The sequence below is a fragment of the Vanacampus margaritifer genome, chromosome 18 (genome assembly GCF_051991255.1).
Source record: "Vanacampus margaritifer isolate UIUO_Vmar chromosome 18, RoL_Vmar_1.0, whole genome shotgun sequence".
Lineage (NCBI taxonomy): Eukaryota > Metazoa > Chordata > Actinopteri > Syngnathiformes > Syngnathidae > Vanacampus > Vanacampus margaritifer.
The window spans coordinates 3874240-3894735 of record NC_135449.1 but is presented as its reverse complement, the minus strand read 5'-3'; the positions used below and the strand labels follow the sequence as shown (position 1 = coordinate 3894735).

The window sequence follows — 20496 nt, the reverse complement described above, 5'->3', positions numbered from 1 at the left end:
TCAAAAGGGATAATACTAGTAATTAGAAATTTATATTTTATAATTAACAGCCAAAAACAGTCAGTTCATATTATTTTAGTCGCACAATGATTTAGCATATAATTATGACTTTGCATCTGGTAATTATGATTTCTTACTTTACTCAGATTTTATTTTCAGTTTTCTTTTATTGGGGAAAACATGCATTATTGGTCCATCCGTGTTTCAAAACAAAACAAAACAATACAATATAGGTAAATAAAAAAAAGTCGTTCTTCATAGTACACGGTGATGCATTCATGTGCAACGTAACGTGCCTACAATTTGGAACTTTTTGCACTAATGTGCGTGTTCTTAGTTTAAAAGACCAAGAAGAGGCATTTTTGACCTTACTCACACTGATAGAAATGCTCGTTTTAACTATAGCGTTGCGTAAAATAAAAAATAAAATGGAGTTATTCTATCGCTTTTCAAAACTATACGCTTTCGCTCTACGTGAGACAGAAAGGCGAATTCACGAGGTGCTCTTGAACGCGTCGCGGGCAGGAGAATGGCGACCGTCCGAGAAGGGAGGGAGGGAAGAGGGGCACAAATAAAACCTCATGTGCGAACGCCGGCGAAGAGAGAGTGAAGACCGACACAAAAGAGCAAAGAGACGAAGAGACGAAGAGAAGGAGGGCAAAAACAAAAGAAAGAAAGAAGACGAGCCTCGAACAAGGTGAGGATCGTCGGTATCGCGCATGTTCGTTAGAGGCTGCCTGCCTCTATTCACTGACACCTGTAAACTGCATTTGCACAAATATTCAATTGTACATTCCGGTTTTGTTGATTGTAAACCGTGTCAATTTATAGAGACAGCAACTATTATTAAATTGAACTGTTAAGGGAGCATTAGAAAGTATGCACATTTTGATTCATTACATTTTTGATCAATTAAAATCACCACAGTTAGTGTGTATATATATAAATATATATATATTTTTTTTAAGTTGTACTCTTGTTTAGCTTTTTTTTCCTCTGTGTCATGTCATGTATGTATGATGCGTATTTTCCCTCTTGGACATTATTTAATGCTCCTAATGGAAGTCAATTGATTCCCAAAGAGCTTTTGCAGCACTCCATGCGTTGACACACACATAATAACAAGCTCAAGAGGGAGTTGGACGGGCAAAAGCTTCTAACGCTTGGCCACCCACCAACAACCTTGGCTGTGAAATCCCCCAATGCCTTGCCAAAGAGACCCCAGGGCGCTAGTCTGCCCTCCCGGGCCACAATCTGAGTCCTATCTGCAGGCTGGCTCCAGCCGGCCATCCTGCTGTGTGTCATGAAGGTGTTTGGAAGTCGTGTTCCTCTCGTAAGCCTCTTAAGAGCCTTCTGGCCTTCCTGATCTCCTCGGCACTGCATTCTTTATTTCCCACCCTTGTAATTGTGCATCATCCAATCATAGAACAAACACTGGCAGCTCAACTCACTGTTACTCTAATCAAGGCTTCATGCTATTGTCAAATGATTTTGGTGCGTCGCCCAAATGTTTATTCCCTTCTATGTCCCCATGTAATAGTGTGTATATGTCAAACTACACACTTCCCCGCCATGATGGGCAGATGGCCCTTTCTATGTATTGGCGACTTTGCCGTGCTCCATCTCCCTCCAGAGAGTCATCCCGCAGCAAAACAAGCTTGGCAAACAGGTGGCGTGTGTGCAGGGAGAGTTTGTATGGATGGACTAGACTACGCCGGATCCTCCTTTTTACTCGATTCATTTTTAACCCGTCGTTAGCCTCGCGGCATAATTGCCAAAGTTAGTTCAACTTTTATTTTTTGAAAAAGGCTAAAAGTGACTAAATAGCTTTTTCCTTTTTTTTTTATCCAGTTTAAAAACCCTCGGGAAAAAAAATCACATTTTCGCCTTTTATTGATATTAATATGAAATGTAAAGCATATGGGAAAAAAACATGTTGAAGTTCAAAATGGCACCGTCCAAAATTTCAAAATTATTATTGTCATTATTATATGTGGGGAAAAAATTATTTTATAGTAAACATGAGGAAAAATGTCCAAATTTTGGCCCATTGACTCCCATTATAAATCATCATTTTTCATGTTTTTTGATGCACCGTTCACGTGATGTGTTTTAGTGCATTTCCCGTGATTACCCAACCTATCCCTTCACTGGGGCATCAACTAAACGTAGATTTATTATTTTTTAACTCTAGAGTCATAAAAGCCATAATACACCAGATGGCGCTGGAGAGCTAGTTATCATTTTTGGATGAGCGGACTTATGTGCTTCCTATGTCCCCAAAACAAGAAAGCACGGTTGGAATCGAAATAAATTTTACGTTCGAGGTTGGCAAATTGATAATTTGCTGGAATGTCAGTCGCACAAAAAAGTCTCTATTAAAGCAACACGCATTTTGTTTTTTACGCATCATTTTGTGTGATGCCACGCACTCATTCTGAAAGGGTGCCGCTGTTTTTCTATCAAATTGTTTTATTATTATTATTTATTAAATCTCTAGTGAATCATTGTATGGTTGTCATGGCAACCCTACCAATAGCCTCTCAGCTTGACATGAGAATGTTCCACAGACATTTACGTAAATGCCTCATGAGTGCTTGCCGCAAGGTTGACATTTTTTGTTGTGAAATATTCAACTGTTATTTATAGTTGGCGTACTTGAATGACTCCCTTCACGTTTTGCTTTATTTCTGATTCTACTTTTCTCGACTAGTCTACCACTTGCGTCTCAACTCTCCAAGGATGCCGTCGTCAATAAAGGAGGCAAGCTAAGGCCGCCATATGGCCGCCAGCGAGGGAGATCATTGTGAAAAGAAAAGGGGGCTGCTGTTGGCTTACAGCTCTTGTAATTAGAGAGAGTGAAGAGATGAAGGGAGGACGAGGCGGCGTGAAAGATGAGGAATCACCATATGATCTCGGATGCATTTATTGACACTAGCTGCTTTCAGGCTGGAAATGAAATCCGACACATCAAATTGAACTGATTTGACGCTCGCAACTGCATGATTTTATTTCTTTGTAGGGGATGGAAGCAATTTGATGTAATGTGTTGTTTGGTTGCTGAGCAGACAGATGGATGGACTAGTGGAATCGGTGCCGATCACATGACCCGCTTGGTTGAGGTTAGCGAGGCGATGCCACAGGGCCGAAACACTTTAATCACCGGCTCGGACCTTTCGCTGCAAGTTAAACCGACAATCATACAAAAGCAGTCGACATTGGCGACCTTATAATATGGATGCTACAAATGCTGTCAAACAATTTCATTCAAAGATGGGATTGTTGTTGAGCTTCTGTCTCGTGCAGCCTTTTTATTCAGCCACAGGAAATGAATTATAATAATTTTATCTTTCTGACTGTCTCACGGTTTTTGATTCAAAATTATTTGATTGACAATGATTTCTGCTTCAATTTATCGATTTTTTTTTTTATACATTTATTAAGTTTTTAATTCGTTCCCCACCCCCACAAAAACTGTGTGGCCCACAGCTGCTACTCTATGTGGCTAGCTATAAATGTTATATATTTATAATTTTATAAATGTTCTTTTACAGTATATAATGCCCTCCCTGAGCAGACTGACAGCGAACAGTCCCTCAAAAAGAGTCTAATGCTGGTATCTGTATCACCCTGTTCCGTTTTTTACTGACCATACAGACTGGACGTTTAAAGCAATGACTAGTTTAGCTTGTTTCCTGAACGTAGCTAGCTCAAGGCTAACGCACGATGGAAAGTGCCATTGACTTGCTAGCGCTAATTAGCGCGTCACTCGCGGCACTTTTATGACTCAAAAGAACGGCAGTTCATACAAAACGCTTCGGGAAGGTATACAGAAAAGCATGTTAACATTACTCATCGGCATATGCTCTTCCTACACTACAAAAAAAAACTTTTATTGGCATAACTTGAGCGGGACTTTTTCCTTCTACTCTCTAATGTGGCTACAATTTAACAGTGGATCAGAACGTGCGGAACTACACTGCCCCTAATGGCCAAATCGTGTACAACATGAGCAACAAGACAAACAAGGGCAAGACAGTATAAAATAATTTCAATAAAATCGATTTGTTTGCACAGCCCTAATATCTTAAAAAATATTCTTTCAAATGATGTTGCTATTTTTGTGTGTGTATTTTAGTGTATGACATTATTCATCCTGACTGACCTTGAGGAGCGGCGGGCATCATTGGAGCGACCTCGCCGCCGTGGTTCACCCTCCTTCCCTGTTGCCCCCCTCCGCACCCTCCCGCCTCCTTGAATGACTCAGCCAAGCATGCCTGTGGTGTCTGCGAACACAGGTAGAGCACAAAACGTGTCAGACGGTACAAAATGTTGGATGCAATGCAAGTTCGGCCATCGGTTTTGTTGACACAAGGTGTGACATGAAACATTTTTGAGAGGTGGCCCTGATTTAGACCAATCATTATCTTAAATCTTCATTATATGTGGAAACCTGGGCGAAAAAAATAATTGTGATTTAAAATAATATTTAACAAAATGTGTAATTATTAGGGGTGTCAGGCGAGGAAAAAATTAGTTAACTCATGATTAATCACATTTTATATATGTTCAAAATTTAGTAATTATATATAATAGTAATTATATCATGTTAAGTGCACAAACTCAAAATATTGATTAGATATTTATAAATAAATAAAAAAGAAAATTTTTCGTCACATTTATTTATGAGATCCCAGAATGGATTTTTCAAATTTATTTTTTTGCTGGAAACCAACATCCATGATACTGTTGGGTCATCCATTAGATCTACATGAGACCCTGGCCCTGCTCACCTCTCAGCTCCATCCTGATGCCAACCACAAGGAGGACCTGGTCTTCCTCAAAGACGTATTTAGTGAGAAGAACCTCGGCTACCTCATGAAGGTACGGTTATTAATATTGTGCCGGATCACATTTTGTTAGCCTATTAGCATAATTGCCAAAGTCATTTTTAATTAATTAAAATTAATTAAAAATTAATTAATTACGAAATACAGGGCAAAAAAGTATTTGAATAACAAAACAAAAAACAAACCAATTAAATAAATATTTATTTAAAAAAATATTATAAATATTTATAAGACATTTTAAAAACTCTAAAAAACAGAGCATCAGCATGTTTTTGGGGAGTTTTATTTATTTATTTATTTATAAATATTTATAATATTTTTTTTTATAAATATTTATTTAATTTAGTATTTAGTAGAATTACTCAGAAAAACAGGAAAAAAATCCCCCCCCCCAAAAAAAAACCCAGAAGAAAATATATTTTTTAAACTGAAAAAAAAGTACCTCAGATGAAATGGGGAAAATAATATTCAATAAAAAGGTTTAAAAAACAAACAAAGCTCCCCCCAAAAAATAGTAGGAAAAACTGGAGTTTTTTTTCTTTCAAGTGAATGCAATACGCTTCTGTAACTTATAAAATATTATTGTCGAGCAATGTTTGAGGTTGACTTCCACTTTCTCTCAGATTCATGAGAAACTGAAGCAGTACGAGAAGCAGAATCCGTCGCCGTTCCTGCACAGCGCCTCCTGCCTGGCGGAGGATGTAAGTGCAGTGCACCCTTCTTCCCAAAATGTCATTTTTCTTGATTTTTTTTTTTAATGGCCTCATTTGTTCGCCAGCTGACCGAAGAGCTCCAGAACCGACTCCTTGAAGAGGATGAGAAAGAGCTGCTGCTTCTGCTCAGCGCTCCTCACCTCAAGGTAAAACACGACGCATGACAACACTCGCTTTCGAATCTGAACGTCACTCGACAGGCTGTGCTGTCGGCCCACGACACGGTGGCCCAGAAGAACTTTGACCCGGTGTTGCCTCCCCTGCCGGAGGACTTGGATGACGAGCTGGAGGAGGAGTCGGTGAAGATCGTACGACTGGTGAAGAACAAGGAGCCTTTGGTGAGACTTTGAATCTATTTTTTAACAAATGCAAGTCATAAAGGAATCTGTTCCCTCGTCCAGGGTGCGACCATCCGGCGAGACGAGGCCACCGGCGCCGTCATCGTGGCGCGGATCATGAGGGGGGGAGCGGCCGACCGCAGCGGTGAGAGCGACAACGTGCAGAGGTGGCAAATCCAGTTTCAGAAAGTAAAAACCCTGCCACAGTTTGGCTTTAGCCTCAGGTGCTAGCTAGCGAGCTCCCTAGCTAGCTCCCATGGTGCTCTTTTACCTGGTAGGGAGCTAGCTAGCTAATATCAGGGGCCAAAGCCAAACTGTGGCAGGGTTTTTACTTTCAGGTGCTAGCTAGTAGCTCCCTAGCTAGCTCCCATGGTGCTCTTTTACCTGGTAGGGAGCTAGCTAGCTAATATCAGGGGCCAAAGCCAAACTGTGGCAGGGTTTTTACTTTCAGGTGCTAGCTAGTAGCTCCCTAGCTAGCTCCCATGGTGCTCAATTACCTACTAGGGAGCTAGCTAGCTAGCATCAGAGGCTAAAACCAAACTGGCAGGGTTTTTACTTTCAGGTGCTAGCAAGCTAGCTCCCTACAGAGCTCCCATGGTGCTCATTTACACGCTAGCTAGCTAGCTTGGGTCTAAGGCAAACTGTGGCAGTGTTTTTACTTTCTGGACTTGGATTTGCCACCTCTGACAACATGGAAGCTTTTCTCCCCTCCCCTCCATCCCTTCCCGCCCGCATGAGCGTGACGCCACGCTTTCCCTTTTTTGGTATCTTTAAACCTGAACTTTGCGCCAACAGGACTTCCTTGTCATCCCTGACACACAAGTCAGGAGATTACGTTGTGTAATGCTTCGCAAACTGTCAACAGAGATTAAATCCTCCAGATTACTGCCACGAGATTGCATATTTGGAGATTCCAAACGGGTTGTTTCCATGGAGATGTTATCAACTTCATGCCAGTGGGGAAATTGCACCTTTTGTTGCTTTCTTTTTCATTTTTTTTCAGGGTTTGCATCCTGTGAGAGTTCACATCATGGCGTTTGTGTTGCCAGGTCTGGTGCACGTGGGGGATGAGCTGCGGGAGGTCAATGGCAACCTGATAACCCACAAACGGCCGGATGAAATCGGTCACATTCTGGTAAATGTCGTGTTTCCACCAGGTTTATTTTCTTAGTTTTTATAATTTTTTTATTGTATTATTATTATTATTATTATTTTATGTAGTTAGTTTTTTTATGCTTAGTTTTAGTTAATTTTAGTATTAATTTTCTTTTTTCATGTGTATTACTTGTGCACAATATAAAAAAAAACCACCATGGTAAAATGAAAAAAGTAACGCATTTGAGTTAAATGAAAAAGCCAATCAAAATTGGCAACTGGGAGTGATGTCATCTGAAGGTGCTTTTCTATTGGCTGCTGCTAGATGACATCACTTGTGTCTGACACACTTTCAAATGTCTTTTATTCCGCTTAATATCAAAATAAATATACTTAAAATCACATTTAATAGGCTCATGTATTAAATTAATTACCAAAGACTTCAACAAAGAACAGGCTATAATTATAGTTTAAGTTAGTTTTGTAAACATAAACTGCAAGTTTCAGTTTTCGTTTTTTAAAAAGCATTTTCGTTTTTATTTTTATTTCGTTAACGAAATAGTTTTTGGAATTTTAGTTGTATGGTTTTTGTTAGTTTTCAGTTTTTTTCGGTCACTAAAATAACCTTGGTTTCCACTGATTCGTAAATTCGCTGCTTGATATTGTGACGTTTTCCACCAGTCGCAGTCACAAGGCTCCATTACGTTGAAAATCATCCCGGCCATCATAGAAGACGACAAGATGAAGGAAAGCAGGGTGAGGACTTTTTTTTTTTCTTTTTTTTCAAATTCAGATGAATGAAATTTATTCAAATCCATTATTTTACATTCCCTCCATTGTGCAGGTCTACCTGCGGGCTTTGTTTGACTACGTGCCCTTTGAGGACAGAGCCACGCCCTGCCAGGAGGCGGGGCTTCCTTTTAAAAGGGGGGACATCCTTCAGGTGGTGAGCCAGGAAGATTCCACTTGGTGGCAGGCCAAGCGAGTGAGCGACGGCAACCTGCGCGCCGCTCTCATCCCCTCCACGCACTTCCAGGAGAGGTAACCTCGAAATGTACAACATTTTTCAGATTAATGTGTGTGAAAATCCTGACAAAAAAAGTCATCAAGAAGCAAATCATAGTGGCAAATCCAGGTCTAGAAAGTAAAAACCCTGCTACAGTTTGGCTTTAGCCCCTGGCGCTAGCAGGTAAACGAGCACCATGGGAGCTAGCTAGCTAGCTAGCTAGCTAACTAGCATCAAGGGCTAAAGCCAAACTGTGGCAGGGTTTTTACTTTCTGGACCTGATTTTGCCACCTCTACTTTTAACATCATTCATTTCACATTATTCCATGTCAGTCAATATCATTTCACATCTTTCATTATCGTTCAAAATGGTTTTCAAACAGCACAAATTCCGTATAGAGTTAAAAGTCTGTTACCATGGAACATTTGAAAAGATGGTGCGTGATGTAATAAGTCTTGTGACGTCTTCCCACTCCCTTTTGAACGTGGAAAATTGACGTTAGGTGCAGTTTGTCAAATTCTGCTTGTTTTGTAGTTATTTTTGTTTTATTATTTTTTCTCTCGTACTTTTTCATGTTCAAATGAACTCAAACTCAACTCAAACAAATTTTAAGCAACATTTTTACAGAAATATTCAATTTCTTTTAATCTTCATTCCACAATTTTTCACCACTTATTTCACATTTTACAAATGTGTAAAATGTTTTTTTTTGTTATTTGTGCATTGCCAGGCGCCTGAGATACCGCCTGAAGACGGGCTCCTTCCCGGCCTCCGTGTCCCCCCACCTGGCCACACGTAAGCCGCAATCGCTGCTCTCCTGCCTGCCGTCACCTGTATTATGCATTAACCCTCAAGCGACTGTGACGAGATCGTTGCCCGTGCGCCGAAGCGCAGTTCAAATGTAATCTAACAGACGAGATGCATAAAGAGAGATTATGGAAACGGAACAGCGGATCCCAGCGGTTTAATCTCCACAAACGATCGTGTCATCGCTTAATCCAATTTGAAGGCGACGTTGAATGAAAAAGGGACGCGCAAACAAAAGGTGCCGCTCTGCGCTGTGGTTTGCTTTTTTTTTTTCCGGATCGTTTTTATATTGTCATACAAGAAAAACTCAAGCGTCTCCCACTAACAGTTTTATTAGTAGTAGAAGCCGTTGTGATTTGTTGATGTGAAGAATATGACTTCATGAAAATTTAACTATTCTGAAATTTTATGTTGGTTACAACTACTTAGATTAAATCTACAAAATATTAATATTGAATTCATATATTAATCTAGAAAATGTCACATTAGAAAATATTAATTCGCAGCCATGCAAATGAAAGCCATTTAAATAATTTAATATCAAAAGTGCAATTCTTAATGATCAGTTTCATTATTATTAATTTTAAGTTAAGTTTTTAAGTTTTAATTTGTAAAAATTAAGAATATTACTTTTTACATGGCGAGAAAAAGTCAAACTCTGCCTTAAACATCAAATATAAACATTTGTTTGAAATCCTTAAAATGACTGAAGTTGCTTAGTGTGAAATATATATATTTTTTTGTGTGTGAAAAAGGAACAGTGGTTGTCATGTTGTTGCGGTCTGCAGTAATTGTGTGTGTGTGTGTTCCTCCTTGGATTAACCCCCCCCCCACCCCCAGATGAGCGCAATAACCAAGGTAGGACACAACGTACACTCAATGCCAATTAAGCGTCTGTTCCAGTTGTGTATTTGACACGTCCTCCTCACTCCATGACTGTGTTGAACGTGTTGTGTTGTGCCAAGTACAAGAGGCTTCACCCTACATTCCTCTCCTCCTCCTCCTCCTCCTCTTCCTCCTTCCGCTCGCTCCTCCCCACAGACGGCAGCGACCTTGAGGAAAAAGACGTAGGTGAGGACGAAACACTCGATGAATGTATGAAAGAATAACTGGCTGTGCTTTTTCAGACAAAAAATGACATGATGTATAGTTAGATTTTTTTCCAGATGGTAAGATGACCAAAAAAATGCATTTAAAAGTTTTATTTTTTGGGGCAAAATTTTTTAATGACATGAAGCAAACCTGTATATAGTAAGGCGTTCCCCACCCTTCTCCCCCAAAAACAAACAAACAAACAACCAAGGCGTGTTTCCCCCCCAAAAAAACAACCATGTAGCAAGGCATTTTTTTCTCCCCAAAAACGACGAGTAAGGTGTTTTTTTTTCCACCAAAAAAACGACCATGTATAGTAAGCCGTTTTTTTCTCTCCAAAAAAACGACCATAGTAAGGCGTTCTTTTTTCTAAAAAAAAAAAGACCATGTATAGTAAGGCATTTTTTTTCTCCCAAAAAATTACCATGTAGTAAGGTGGGTTTTTTTCACCCAAAATACGACCATGTACAGTAAGGCGTTTTTTTCTCTCCAAAAAAACGACCATGTATATAGCAAGGCATTCATTTTTCTAAAAAAAAAAAAAAACAAGACCACGTGTATAGTAAGGCATTTTTTTTTCTCCCAAAAAATTACCACGTAGTAAGGTGGTTTTTTTTCCACCAAAATATGCCCATGTATAGTAAGCTGTTTTTTTCTCTCCAAAAAAACGACCATAGTAAGGCGTTCATTTTTCTAAAAAAAAAAAATGACCATGTAGTAAGCCATTTTTTTTCTCCCAAAAAATTACCATGTAGTAAGGTGGGTTTTTTTCACCCAAAATACGACCATGTACAGTAAGGCGTTTTTTTCTCTCCAAACAACCATGTAAGGCATTTTTTTTCTCCCAAAAAATGACCATGTAGTAAGGTGTTTTTTTTCACCAAAAAATGACCATGTGTACGTGTAATAAGGCGTTTTTTTTCCTCCAAAAAACTACCATGTATATAGTAAGGCGTTCATTTTTCTAAAAAAAAACCAAAAACGACCATGTACAGTAAGGCGTTTTTTTCTCTCCAAAAATACGACCATGTATATAGTAAGGCGTTCATTTTTCAAAAAAAAAAGACCATGTATAGTAAGGCATTTTTTTTCTCCCAAAAAATAACCACGTAGTAAGGTGGGTTTTTTTCCACCAAAAAACGACCATGTATAGTAAGCCGTTTTTTTCTCTCCAAAAAAACAACCATAGTGAGGCGTTCTTTTTTAAAAAAAAACGACCATGTACAATAAGGCGTTTTTTTCTCTCCAAAAATACGACCATGTATATAGTAAGGCGTTCTTTTTTCTAAAAAAAAAAAAAAAAAACGACCATGTACAGTAAGGCGTTTTTTTCTCTCCAAAAAAACGACCATGTATATAGTAAGGTGTTCATTTTTCTAAAAAAAAAAAAAAAGACCATGTTTTTTTTCACCAAAAAACAACCATGTATAGTAAGCCGTTTTTTTCTCAAAAAAAAACGACCATAGTGAGTCGTTCTTTTTTCAAAAAAAAAAAAACGACCATGTATAGTAAGGCATTTTTTTTCTCCCAAAAAATGACCATGTAGTAAGGTGTTTTTTTTTCACCCAAAATACGACCATGTATATAGTAAGGCGTTCTTTTTTTCTAAAAATAAAAAAAAACGACCATGTACAGTAAGGCGTTTTTTTCTCTCCAAAAAAATGACCATGTATAGTAAGGCATTTTTTATCTCCCAAAAAATGACCATGTAGTAAGGTGTTTTTTTTTCACCAAAAAATGACCGTGTACGTGTAATAAGGTGTTTTTTTTTCCCTCCAAAAAAAAGACCATGTACAAAGTAAGGCGTTCTTTTTTCTAAAAAAAAAAAAACGACCATGTATAGTAAGGCATTTTTTTTCTCCCAAAAAATTACTATGTAGTAAGGTGGGTTTTTTCCCCCCAAAATACGACCATGTATATAGTAAGGCGTTCTTTTTTCTAAAAAAAAACAAAAAACGACCATGTTATAGTAAGGCATTTTTTTTCTCCCAAAATACGACCATGTACAGTAAGGTGTTTTTTTTCTCTCCAAAAAACAACCATGTATATATAGTAAGATGTTTTTTTCTCTCCAAAAAAACGACCATAGTGAGGCGTTCTTTTTTCAAAAAAAAAAAGGACCATGTATAGTAAGGCATTTTTTTTCTCCCAAAAAATGACCACGTAGTAAGGTGGGTTTTTTTCACCCAAAATACGACCATGTATATAGTAAGGCGTTCTTTTTTCAAAAAAAAAAAAAAATGACCATGTATAGTAAGGCATTTTTTTTCTCCCAAAAAATAACTACGTAGTAAGGTGGTTTTTTTTCCACCAAAAAACGACCATGTATAGTAAGCCGTTTTTTTCTCTCCAAAAAAACGACCATAGTGAGTCGTTCTTTTTTCAAAAAAAAAAAAAACGACCATGTATAGTAAGGCATTTTTTTTCTCCCAAAAAATGACCATGTAGTAAGGTGGGTTTTTTTCACCCAAAATACGACCATGTATATAGTAAGGCGTTCTTTTTTTCTAAAAATAAAAAAAAACGACCATGTACAGTAAGGCGTTTTTTTCTCTCCAAAAAAACGACCATGTATAGTAAGGCATTTTTTATCTCCCAAAAAATGACCATGTAGTAAGGTGTTTTTTTTTCACCAAAAAATGACCGTGTACGTGTAATAAGGTGTTTTTTTTCCCTCCAAAAAAAAGACCATGTACAAAGTAAGGCGTTCTTTTTTCTAAAAAAAAAAAAAAACGACCATGTATAGTAAGGCATTTTTTTTCTCCCAAAAAATTACTATGTAGTAAGGTGGGTTTTTTTCCCCCCAAAATACGACCATGTATATAGTAAGGCGTTCTTTTTTCTAAAAAAAAACAAAAAACGACCATGTTATAGTAAGGCATTTTTTTTCTCCCAAAATACGACCATGTACAGTAAGGCGTTTTTTTTCTCTCCAAAAAACAACCATGTATATATAGTAAGATGTTTTTTTCTCTCCAAAAAAACGACCATAGTGAGGCGTTCTTTTTTCAAAAAAAAAAAAAACGACCATGTATACTAAGGCATTTTTTTTCTCCCAAAAAATGACCATGTATAGTAAGGCGTTCTTTTTTCTAAAAAAAAAAAAAAAAAAAAAGACCATGTACAGTAAGCCGTTTTTTTCTCTCCAAAAATACGACCATGTATATAGTAAGGCGTTCATTTTTCAAAAAAAAAAAGACCATGTATAGTAAGGCATTTTTTTTCTCCCAAAAAATAACCACGTAGTAAGGTGGGTTTTTTTCCACCAAAAAACGACCATGTATAGTAAGCCGTTTTTTTCTCTCCAAAAAAACGACCATGTATATAGTAAGGTGTTCATTTTTCTAAAAAAAAAAAAGACCATGTACAGTAAGGCGTTTTTTTCTCTCCAAAAATACGACCATGTATATAGTAAGGTGTTCATTTTTCTAAAAAAAAAAAAAGACCATGTATAGTAAGGCATTTTTTTTCTCCCAAAAAATAACCACGTAGTAAGGTGGGTTTTTTTTCACCAAAAAACGACCATGTATAGTAAGCCGTTTTTTTCTCTCCAAAAAAAACGACCATAGTGAGGCGTTCTTTTAAAAAAAAAAAAAAAAAAAAAAAAAACGACCATGTACAGTAAGGCGTTTTTTTCTCTCCAAAAATACGACCATGTATATAGTAAGGTGTTCATTTTTCTAAAAAAAAAAAAGACCATGTATAGTAAGGCATTTTTTTTCTCCCCAAAAATTACTATGTAGTAAGGTGGGTTTTTTCCCCCCAAAATACGACCATGTATATAGTAAGGCGTTCTTTTTTCTAAAAAAAAAAACAAAAAACGGCCATGTTATAGTAAGGCATTTTTTTTCTCCCAAAATACGACCATGTACAGTAAGGCGTTTTTTTCTCTCCAAAAAACAACCATGTATATATAGTAAGATGTTTTTTTCTCTCCAAAAAAACGACCATAGTGAGGCGTTCTTTTTTCAAAAAAAAAAAAAACGACCATGTATAGTAAGGCATTTTTTTTCTCCCAAAAAATGACCATGTAGTAAGGTGGGTTTTTTTCACCCAAAATACGACCATGTATAGTAAGGCGTTCTTTTTTCTAAAAAAAAAAAAAAAAACGACCATGTTATAGTAAGGCATTTTTTTTCTCCCAAAATACGACCATGTATATAGTAAGGTGTTCATTTTTCTCTCCAAAAAAACGACCATAGTGAGGCGTTCTTTTTTTCAAAAAAAAAACGACCATGTATAGTAAGGCATTTTTTTTCTCCCAAAAAATGACCATGTAGTAAGGTGGTTTTTTTTCACCCAAAATACGACCATGTATAGTAAGGCGTTCTTTTTTCAAAAAAAAAAAAGACCATGTACAGTAAGGCGTTTTTTTCTCTCCAAAAATACGACCATGTATATAGTAAGGCGTTCATTTTTCTAAAAAAAAAAAAGACCATGTATAGTAAGGCATTTTTTTTCTCCCAAAAAATAACCACGTAGTAAGGTGGGGTTTTTTCCACCAAAAAACGACCATCTATAGTAGGCCGTTTTTTTCTCTCCAAAAAAACGACCATAGTGAGGCGTTCTTTTTTCAAAAAAAAACGACCATGTACAGTAAGGCGTTTTTTTCTCTCCAAAAATACGACCATGTATATAGTAAGGCGTTCTTTTTTCTAAAAAAAAAAAAAAGACCATGTATAGTAAGGCATTTTTTTTCTCCCAAAAAATAACCACGTAGTAAGGTGGGTTTCTTTTCACCAAAAAACGACCATGTATAGTAAGCCGTTTTTTTCTCTTCAAAAAAGCGACCATAGTGAGTCGTTCTTTTTTCAAAAAAAAAAAAAAAACGACCATGTATAGTAAGGCATTTTTTTTCTCCCAAAAAATGACCATGTAGTAAGGTGGGTTTTTTTCACCCAAAATACGACCATGTATAGTAAGCCGTTTTTTTCTCTCCAAAAAAACGACCATAGTGAGTCATTCTTTTTTCAAAAAAAAAAAAAAACGACCATGTATAGTAAGGCATTTTTTATCTCCCAAAAAATGACCATGTAGTAAGGTGTTTTTTTCACCAAAAAATGACCGTGTACGTGTAATAAGGTGTTGTTTTTCCCTCCAAAAAATGACCATGTATATAGTAAGGCGTTCTTTTTTCTAAAAAAAAAAAAAAAAACGACCATGTACAGTAAGGCGTTTTTTTCTCCAAAAAAAACGACCATGTATAGTAAGGCATTTTTTATCTCCCAAAAAATGACCATGTAGTAAGGTGTTTTTTTTCACCAAAAAATGACCGTGTACGTGTAATAAGGTGGTTTTTTTCCCTCCAAAAAACGACCATGTATATAGTAAGGCGTTCTTTTTTCTTTAAAAAAAAAAAAAAAAAACGACCATGTATAGTAAGGCATTTTTTTTCTCCCAAAAAATGACCATATAGTAAGGTGTGTTTTTTTCACCCAAAATACGACCATGTATAGTAAGGCGTTCTTTTTTCTAAAAAAAAAAAAAAAAAAAAAAAAACGACCATGTACAGTAAGGCGTTTTTTTCTCTCCAAAAAACGACCATGTATAGTAAGGCATTTTTTATCTCCCAAAAAATGACCATGTAGTAAGGTGTTTTTTTTTCACCAAAAAATGACCGTGTACGTGTAATAAGGTGTTTTTTTTCCCTCCAAAAAACGACCATGTATATAGTAAGGCGTTTTTTCTTAAAAAAAAACAAAAAAAACGACCATGTATATAGTAAGGCATTTTTTTTCCCCAAAAAAATGACCATGTAGTAAGGTGGGTTTTTGTCACCCAAAATACGACCATGTATAGTAAGGCGTTCTTTTTTCTAAAAAAAAAAAAAAAAAAAAAAAACGACCATGTACAGTAAGGCGTTTTTTTCTCTCCAAAAAAACGACCATGTATAGTAAGGCATTTTTTATCTCCCAAAAAATGACCATGTAGTAAGGTGTTTTTTTTCACCAAAAAATGACCGTGTACGTGTAATAAGGTGTTTTTTTTCCCTCCAAAAAACGACCATGTATATAGTAAGGCGTTTTTTCTTAAAAAAAAAAAAAAAAAAACGACCATGTATAGTAAGGCATTTTTTTTCTCCCAAAAAATGACCATGTAGTAAGGTGGGTTTTTTTCACCCAAAATACGACCATGTATAGTAAGGCATTCTTTTTTCTAAAAAAAAAAAAAAAAAAAAAACGACCATGTACAGTAAGGCGTTTTTTTCTCTCCAAAAAAACGACCATGTATAGTAAGGCATTTTTTATCTCCCAAAAAATGACCATGTAGTAAGGTGGGGGGGGGTTTTCACCAAAAATAGGACCATGTAATAAGGTGTAAGGTGTTTTTAAAAAAAAAAATATATATATATATATATATATATATATAGAAAAAAAACAAGCCCTTACCCCCAACAAAAACATATATAGTAAGGCATTTTTTTCTTTAAAAAAACCGACCATGTACAGTAAGGCATTTTTTTTCAAAAAAAAAAAGTATAGAAAAAAAACATGTACAGTAAGGTGGTTTTTTTTCACCAAAAAATTACCATGTGTACGTGTAATAAGGTGTTTTTTTTTCCTCCAAAAAAACGACCATGTATATAGTAAGGCGTTCTTTTTTCTAAAAACATACAAAAAAAAAAACGACCATGTATAGTAAGGCATTTTTTTCCCCAAAAAAATGACCATGTAGTAAGGTGGGTTTTTTTCACCCAAAATACGACCATGTATAGTAAGGCGTTCTTTTTTCTAAAAAAAAAAAAAAAAAAAAAAAACGACCATGTACAGTAAGGCGTTTTTTTCTCTCCAAAAAAACGACCATGTATAGTAAGGCATTTTTTATCTCCCAAAAAATGACCATGTAGTAAGGTGTTTTTTTTCACCAAAAAATGACCGTGTACGTGTAATAAGGTGTTTTTTTCCCTCCAAAAAACGACCATGTATATAGTAAGGCGTTTTTTCTTAAAAAAAAAAAAAAAAAAACGACCATGTATAGTAAGGCATTTTTTTTCTCCCAAAAAATGACCATGTAGTAAGGTGGGTTTTTTTCACCCAAAATACGACCATGTATAGTAAGGCGTTCTTTTTTCTAAAAAAAAAAAAAAAAAAAAAAACACCATGTACAGTAAGGCGTTTTTTTCTCTCCAAAAAAACGACCATGTATAGTAAGGCATTTTTTATCTCCCAAAAAATGACCATGTAGTAAGGTGGGGGGGGTTTCACCAAAAATAGGACCATGTAATAAGGTGTAAGGTGTTTTTCAAAAAAAAAAATATATATATATATATATATATAGAAAAAAAACAAGCCCTTACCCCCAACAAAAACATATATAGTAAGGCATTTTTTTCTTTAAAAAAACCGACCATGTACAGTAAGGCATTTTTTTTCAAAAAAAAAAAGTATAGAAAAAAAACATGTACAGTAAGGTGGTTTTTTTTCACCAAAAAATGACCATGTGTACGTGTAATAAGGTGTTTTTTTTTCCTCCAAAAAAACGACCATGTATATAGTAAGGCGTTCTTTTTTCTAAAAACATACAAAAAAAAAAACGACCATGTATAGTAAGGCATTTTTTTTCTCCCAAAAAATGACCATGTAGTAAGGTGGGGTTTTTTCACCAAAAATAGGACCATGTATATAGTAGTGTTTTTCTAAAAAAAAAGTATAGAAAAAAAACAAGCTCTTCCCCCCCCAAAAAAACATATATAGTAAGGCATATTTTTCTTTAAAAAAAAAAAACGACCATGTACAGTGAGGCGTTTTTTTTTTTTTTTTTTTTTTAAGTATAGAAAAAAACCATGTACAGTAAGGCGTTTCTTTCTCCCAAAAAATGACCATGTAGTAAGGTGGGGGGGGTTTTCACCAAAAATAGGACCATGTAATAAGGTGTAAGGCGTTTTTCAAAAAAAAAATATATATATATAGAAAAAAAACAAGCCCTTCCCCCCCAAAAAAAACATATATAGTAAGGCATTTTTTTCTTTAAAAAAAAACGACCATGTACAGTAAGGCTTTTTTTTTTCCAAAAAAAAAAATGTATAGAAAAAAAACATGTACAGTAAGGCATTTTTTTCTCTCCAAACAAACGACCATGTATATAGTAAGGCGTTCTTTAAAAAAAAAAAAAAAAAAAAAACGACCATGTATAGTAAGGCATTTTTTTTTCTCCCAAAAAATTACCATTTAGTAAGGCATTTTTTTTCTCCCAAAAAATGACCATGTAGTAAGGTGGGGTTTTTTTCACCAAAAATAAGACCATGTATATAGTAAAGTGTTTTTCTAAAAAATAAAAAAAAAATTAAAAGTATAGAAAAAAAAACAAGCTCTTCCCCCTCAAAAAAACATATATAGTAAGGCATTTTTTTCTTTAAAAAAACGACCATGTACAGTGAGGTGTTTTTTTTTGGTCAAAAAAAAAAAAGTATAGAAAAAAAAACATGTATAGTAAGGCGTTTTTTTTCTCCCAAAAAATGACCATGTAGCAAGGTGGGGTTTTTTTTCACCAAAAATAGGACCATGTATATAGTAAGGCGTTTTTCTAAAAAAAAAAAAAAAAGGGGGGGGGGAAGGGGAAAGTATAGAAAAAAATGTAGTAAGTGTAATGTAGTAATGCGTTTAAAAAACAACAGAAACAACCATGTATTAAGGATTTTTATTCTCTCCAAAAAACGACCATGTGAAGAAAAAAAACAAAAACATTCTAGTAAGGCGTTTTTTTCTAGAAAAATAAAATAAAAAAAAACAACAACCATGTCTTCTGCGTGCCGAGCGAGCAGGGGCGTCGGCACTGCATAACTTTGGCAAGTTTGAAGAAATCCTCTCGTTTAGTAGTTTCTTTTAATTTAAAGGTCGCAGCTGCCTTCTCGTGGGGAAATCTTTCCCAAGTTCACCTTTTGTGTGTGTATTTTCTATTGTTTGGTGATGTGCCGACACATTTATCATTTACCTGTTACCTGAACACAGCTGGCCTGCGCCGAAGTTTCCATCTCAAAAGAGAGAGGCAAAGTTCACCGGTCGAACCTCGCACTCCCGACGGCGCTCACGCGGACTTCCTGATCTACGAGGAGGTGGCGCTTTATCTTCCCCGGCCCGGCGAGAGGCCCCGCCTCATCGTGCTGCTTGGTGGGTGGCGACCGTCTCAGCAAGGCGCTCGCTCACTCACGAGGGGGCTAACGCTGCTGCCTGTGATGTGTTCAGGATCCCTGGGAAGTCGCATTGCTGAGCTCAAGCAGAAGGTGATCGCAGACAATCCCAGACTTTACGGATTGGCCGTGCCTCGTGAGTGCACTCGTGAAGAGAGAGAAGGAAAAAAAAAAAAAAAAGCACATTGGATTGTGGTTTAGTCCGATTTGTGTGTTTGTTTGAAGACACCACGCGACCCAGGAAGATTCACGAGCGCGAGGGCGTGGAATATCATTTCATCACCAAAGCTGCTTTCGAGGCTGACATCCAAAATGGCAGGCGAGTTCCCGGGCAGCACACATCCACCATTTGTTTGGGCCAATTAGTCACAGCTGCAAGTACGACAAATCAACCGTTATTTGCAGGTTCATCGAATACGGCGAGTATAAAGAGAATTTATACGGCACCAGTTTGGAGTCCATTCACAGAATCCTGCTTCAAAATAAAACCTGCGTCGTGGACGTGCAACCCGAGGTTTGTGCCGGTATTCGTCTGGTCGTGTTAAATGGGAGTTTTGACTGTAATTTGTTTGCATATCACACACGACATGATTTTTAATTTGAATGTTTGCTTGTTTTTTTTCTCCCTTTGACGACATTTGTCCGAAGGCGCTGAAGGTTCTTCGCACGCCCGCGTTCAAGCCCTTCGTCATCTTCGTCAGACCTTCCGTCTTTGACAGCGAGATGAAGTCCGTCAGCTCCTGCTCGTCGCTCGCCAGCGTCGCCATCACGGTGAGTGGGCACATTGGCGAGTCGCCATAGCAACCGCAGACGGGGGGAAAGGGGCCTACATGGAAATGATGTACTTGGGTCCTCCTACGCAGTCGGAATGCGATTGAATGCAAATGAAATACCTCAAAATATTTTCGAAAAATTAAATGGTGTTAAAATAGTCAGATCTTTTTTTTTTTTTTGAAAAAATATTAAATATAAATTTGCCCAAAATGATCGTCAACCTAATGCTATTTACCTGCGTGCCTTGTTTTCATGTTCCAGGAGCACGACATCCAGGACATGAGGCAGTCGGCCGAGCGGATGGAGCAGCTCTACGGCCACTGGCTGGATTACGCGCTGGTCAAGGAGGAGCCCTTCAGTGCCATGGCAGAGCTCCACGCCGTGTTGGAGCGGGTGCGACTGGAGCCCCAGTGGGTGCCCGTATCCTGGCTGAGGACCTCCTAGACCTTCCGGAACCAGGGGTGGGCAAACTCTGTCCTCGAGGGACAGAAGACTGCAGGTTTTAGAGGTTTCCCTTCTCCAACACAGCTGAATCATGTAATCCTTGGAATCAGCTGTGTTGGAGAAGGGAAACCTCTAAAACCTGCAGGACTCTGTCCTCAAGGGACAGAATACTGCAGGTTTTAGAGGTTTCCCTTCTCCAACACAGCTGAATCATGTAATCCTTGGAATCAGCTGTGTTGGAGAAGGGAA

General features: G+C 37.0%; 1 protein-coding gene and 1 long non-coding RNA gene across 4 annotated transcripts; one reads left to right on the top strand and one right to left on the bottom strand.

The window, feature by feature from the left end:
- The first annotated feature begins 535 nt into the window (after positions 1–535).
- Positions 536–20247, top strand: LOC144038691 (MAGUK p55 subfamily member 3-like). 3 transcript variants are annotated; one of them, XM_077551371.1, is made up of 19 exons: positions 536–697; positions 4139–4298; positions 4766–4884; positions 5474–5551; positions 5629–5709; positions 5764–5901; positions 5965–6046; positions 6951–7036; positions 7678–7752; positions 7841–8037; positions 8734–8798; positions 9651–9668; positions 9852–9881; positions 18851–19009; positions 19085–19165; positions 19255–19348; positions 19435–19543; positions 19678–19800; positions 20065–20247. In XM_077551371.1, exons 2-19 carry the CDS (start codon positions 4259–4261, stop codon positions 20245–20247), a joined length of 1758 nt encoding a protein of 585 aa, XP_077407497.1. In that variant the 5' UTR covers positions 536–697; positions 4139–4258. The 3 variants fall into 3 exon arrangements, with proteins under 3 accessions (XP_077407497.1, XP_077407495.1, XP_077407496.1); XM_077551369.1 differs by having other exon boundaries at positions 18851–19165; XM_077551370.1 differs by lacking the exon at positions 9852–9881 and having other exon boundaries at positions 18851–19165.
- LOC144038693 (uncharacterized) lies at positions 18526–20150 on the bottom strand. Its single transcript, XR_013289268.1, has 2 exons — positions 19477–20150; positions 18526–19401 (listed from the first exon to the last, which is right to left on the bottom strand). It is a non-coding gene; the product is annotated as an uncharacterized LOC144038693 (long non-coding RNA).
- Positions 20248–20496: the final 249 nt, after the last annotated feature.

Coding starts and splice junctions, on each gene's coding strand:
- LOC144038691 (XM_077551369.1), top strand. CDS start 4,259: ATGACTCAGCCAAGCATGCCTGTGGTGTCTGCGAACACAG. Junction 4,299..4,765: donor TGTGGTGTCTGCGAACACAG/GTAGAGCACAAA, acceptor GTCATCCATTAG/ATCTACATGAGACCCTGGCC. Junction 5,902..5,964: donor TGAAGAACAAGGAGCCTTTG/GTGAGACTTTGA, acceptor TCCCTCGTCCAG/GGTGCGACCATCCGGCGAGA.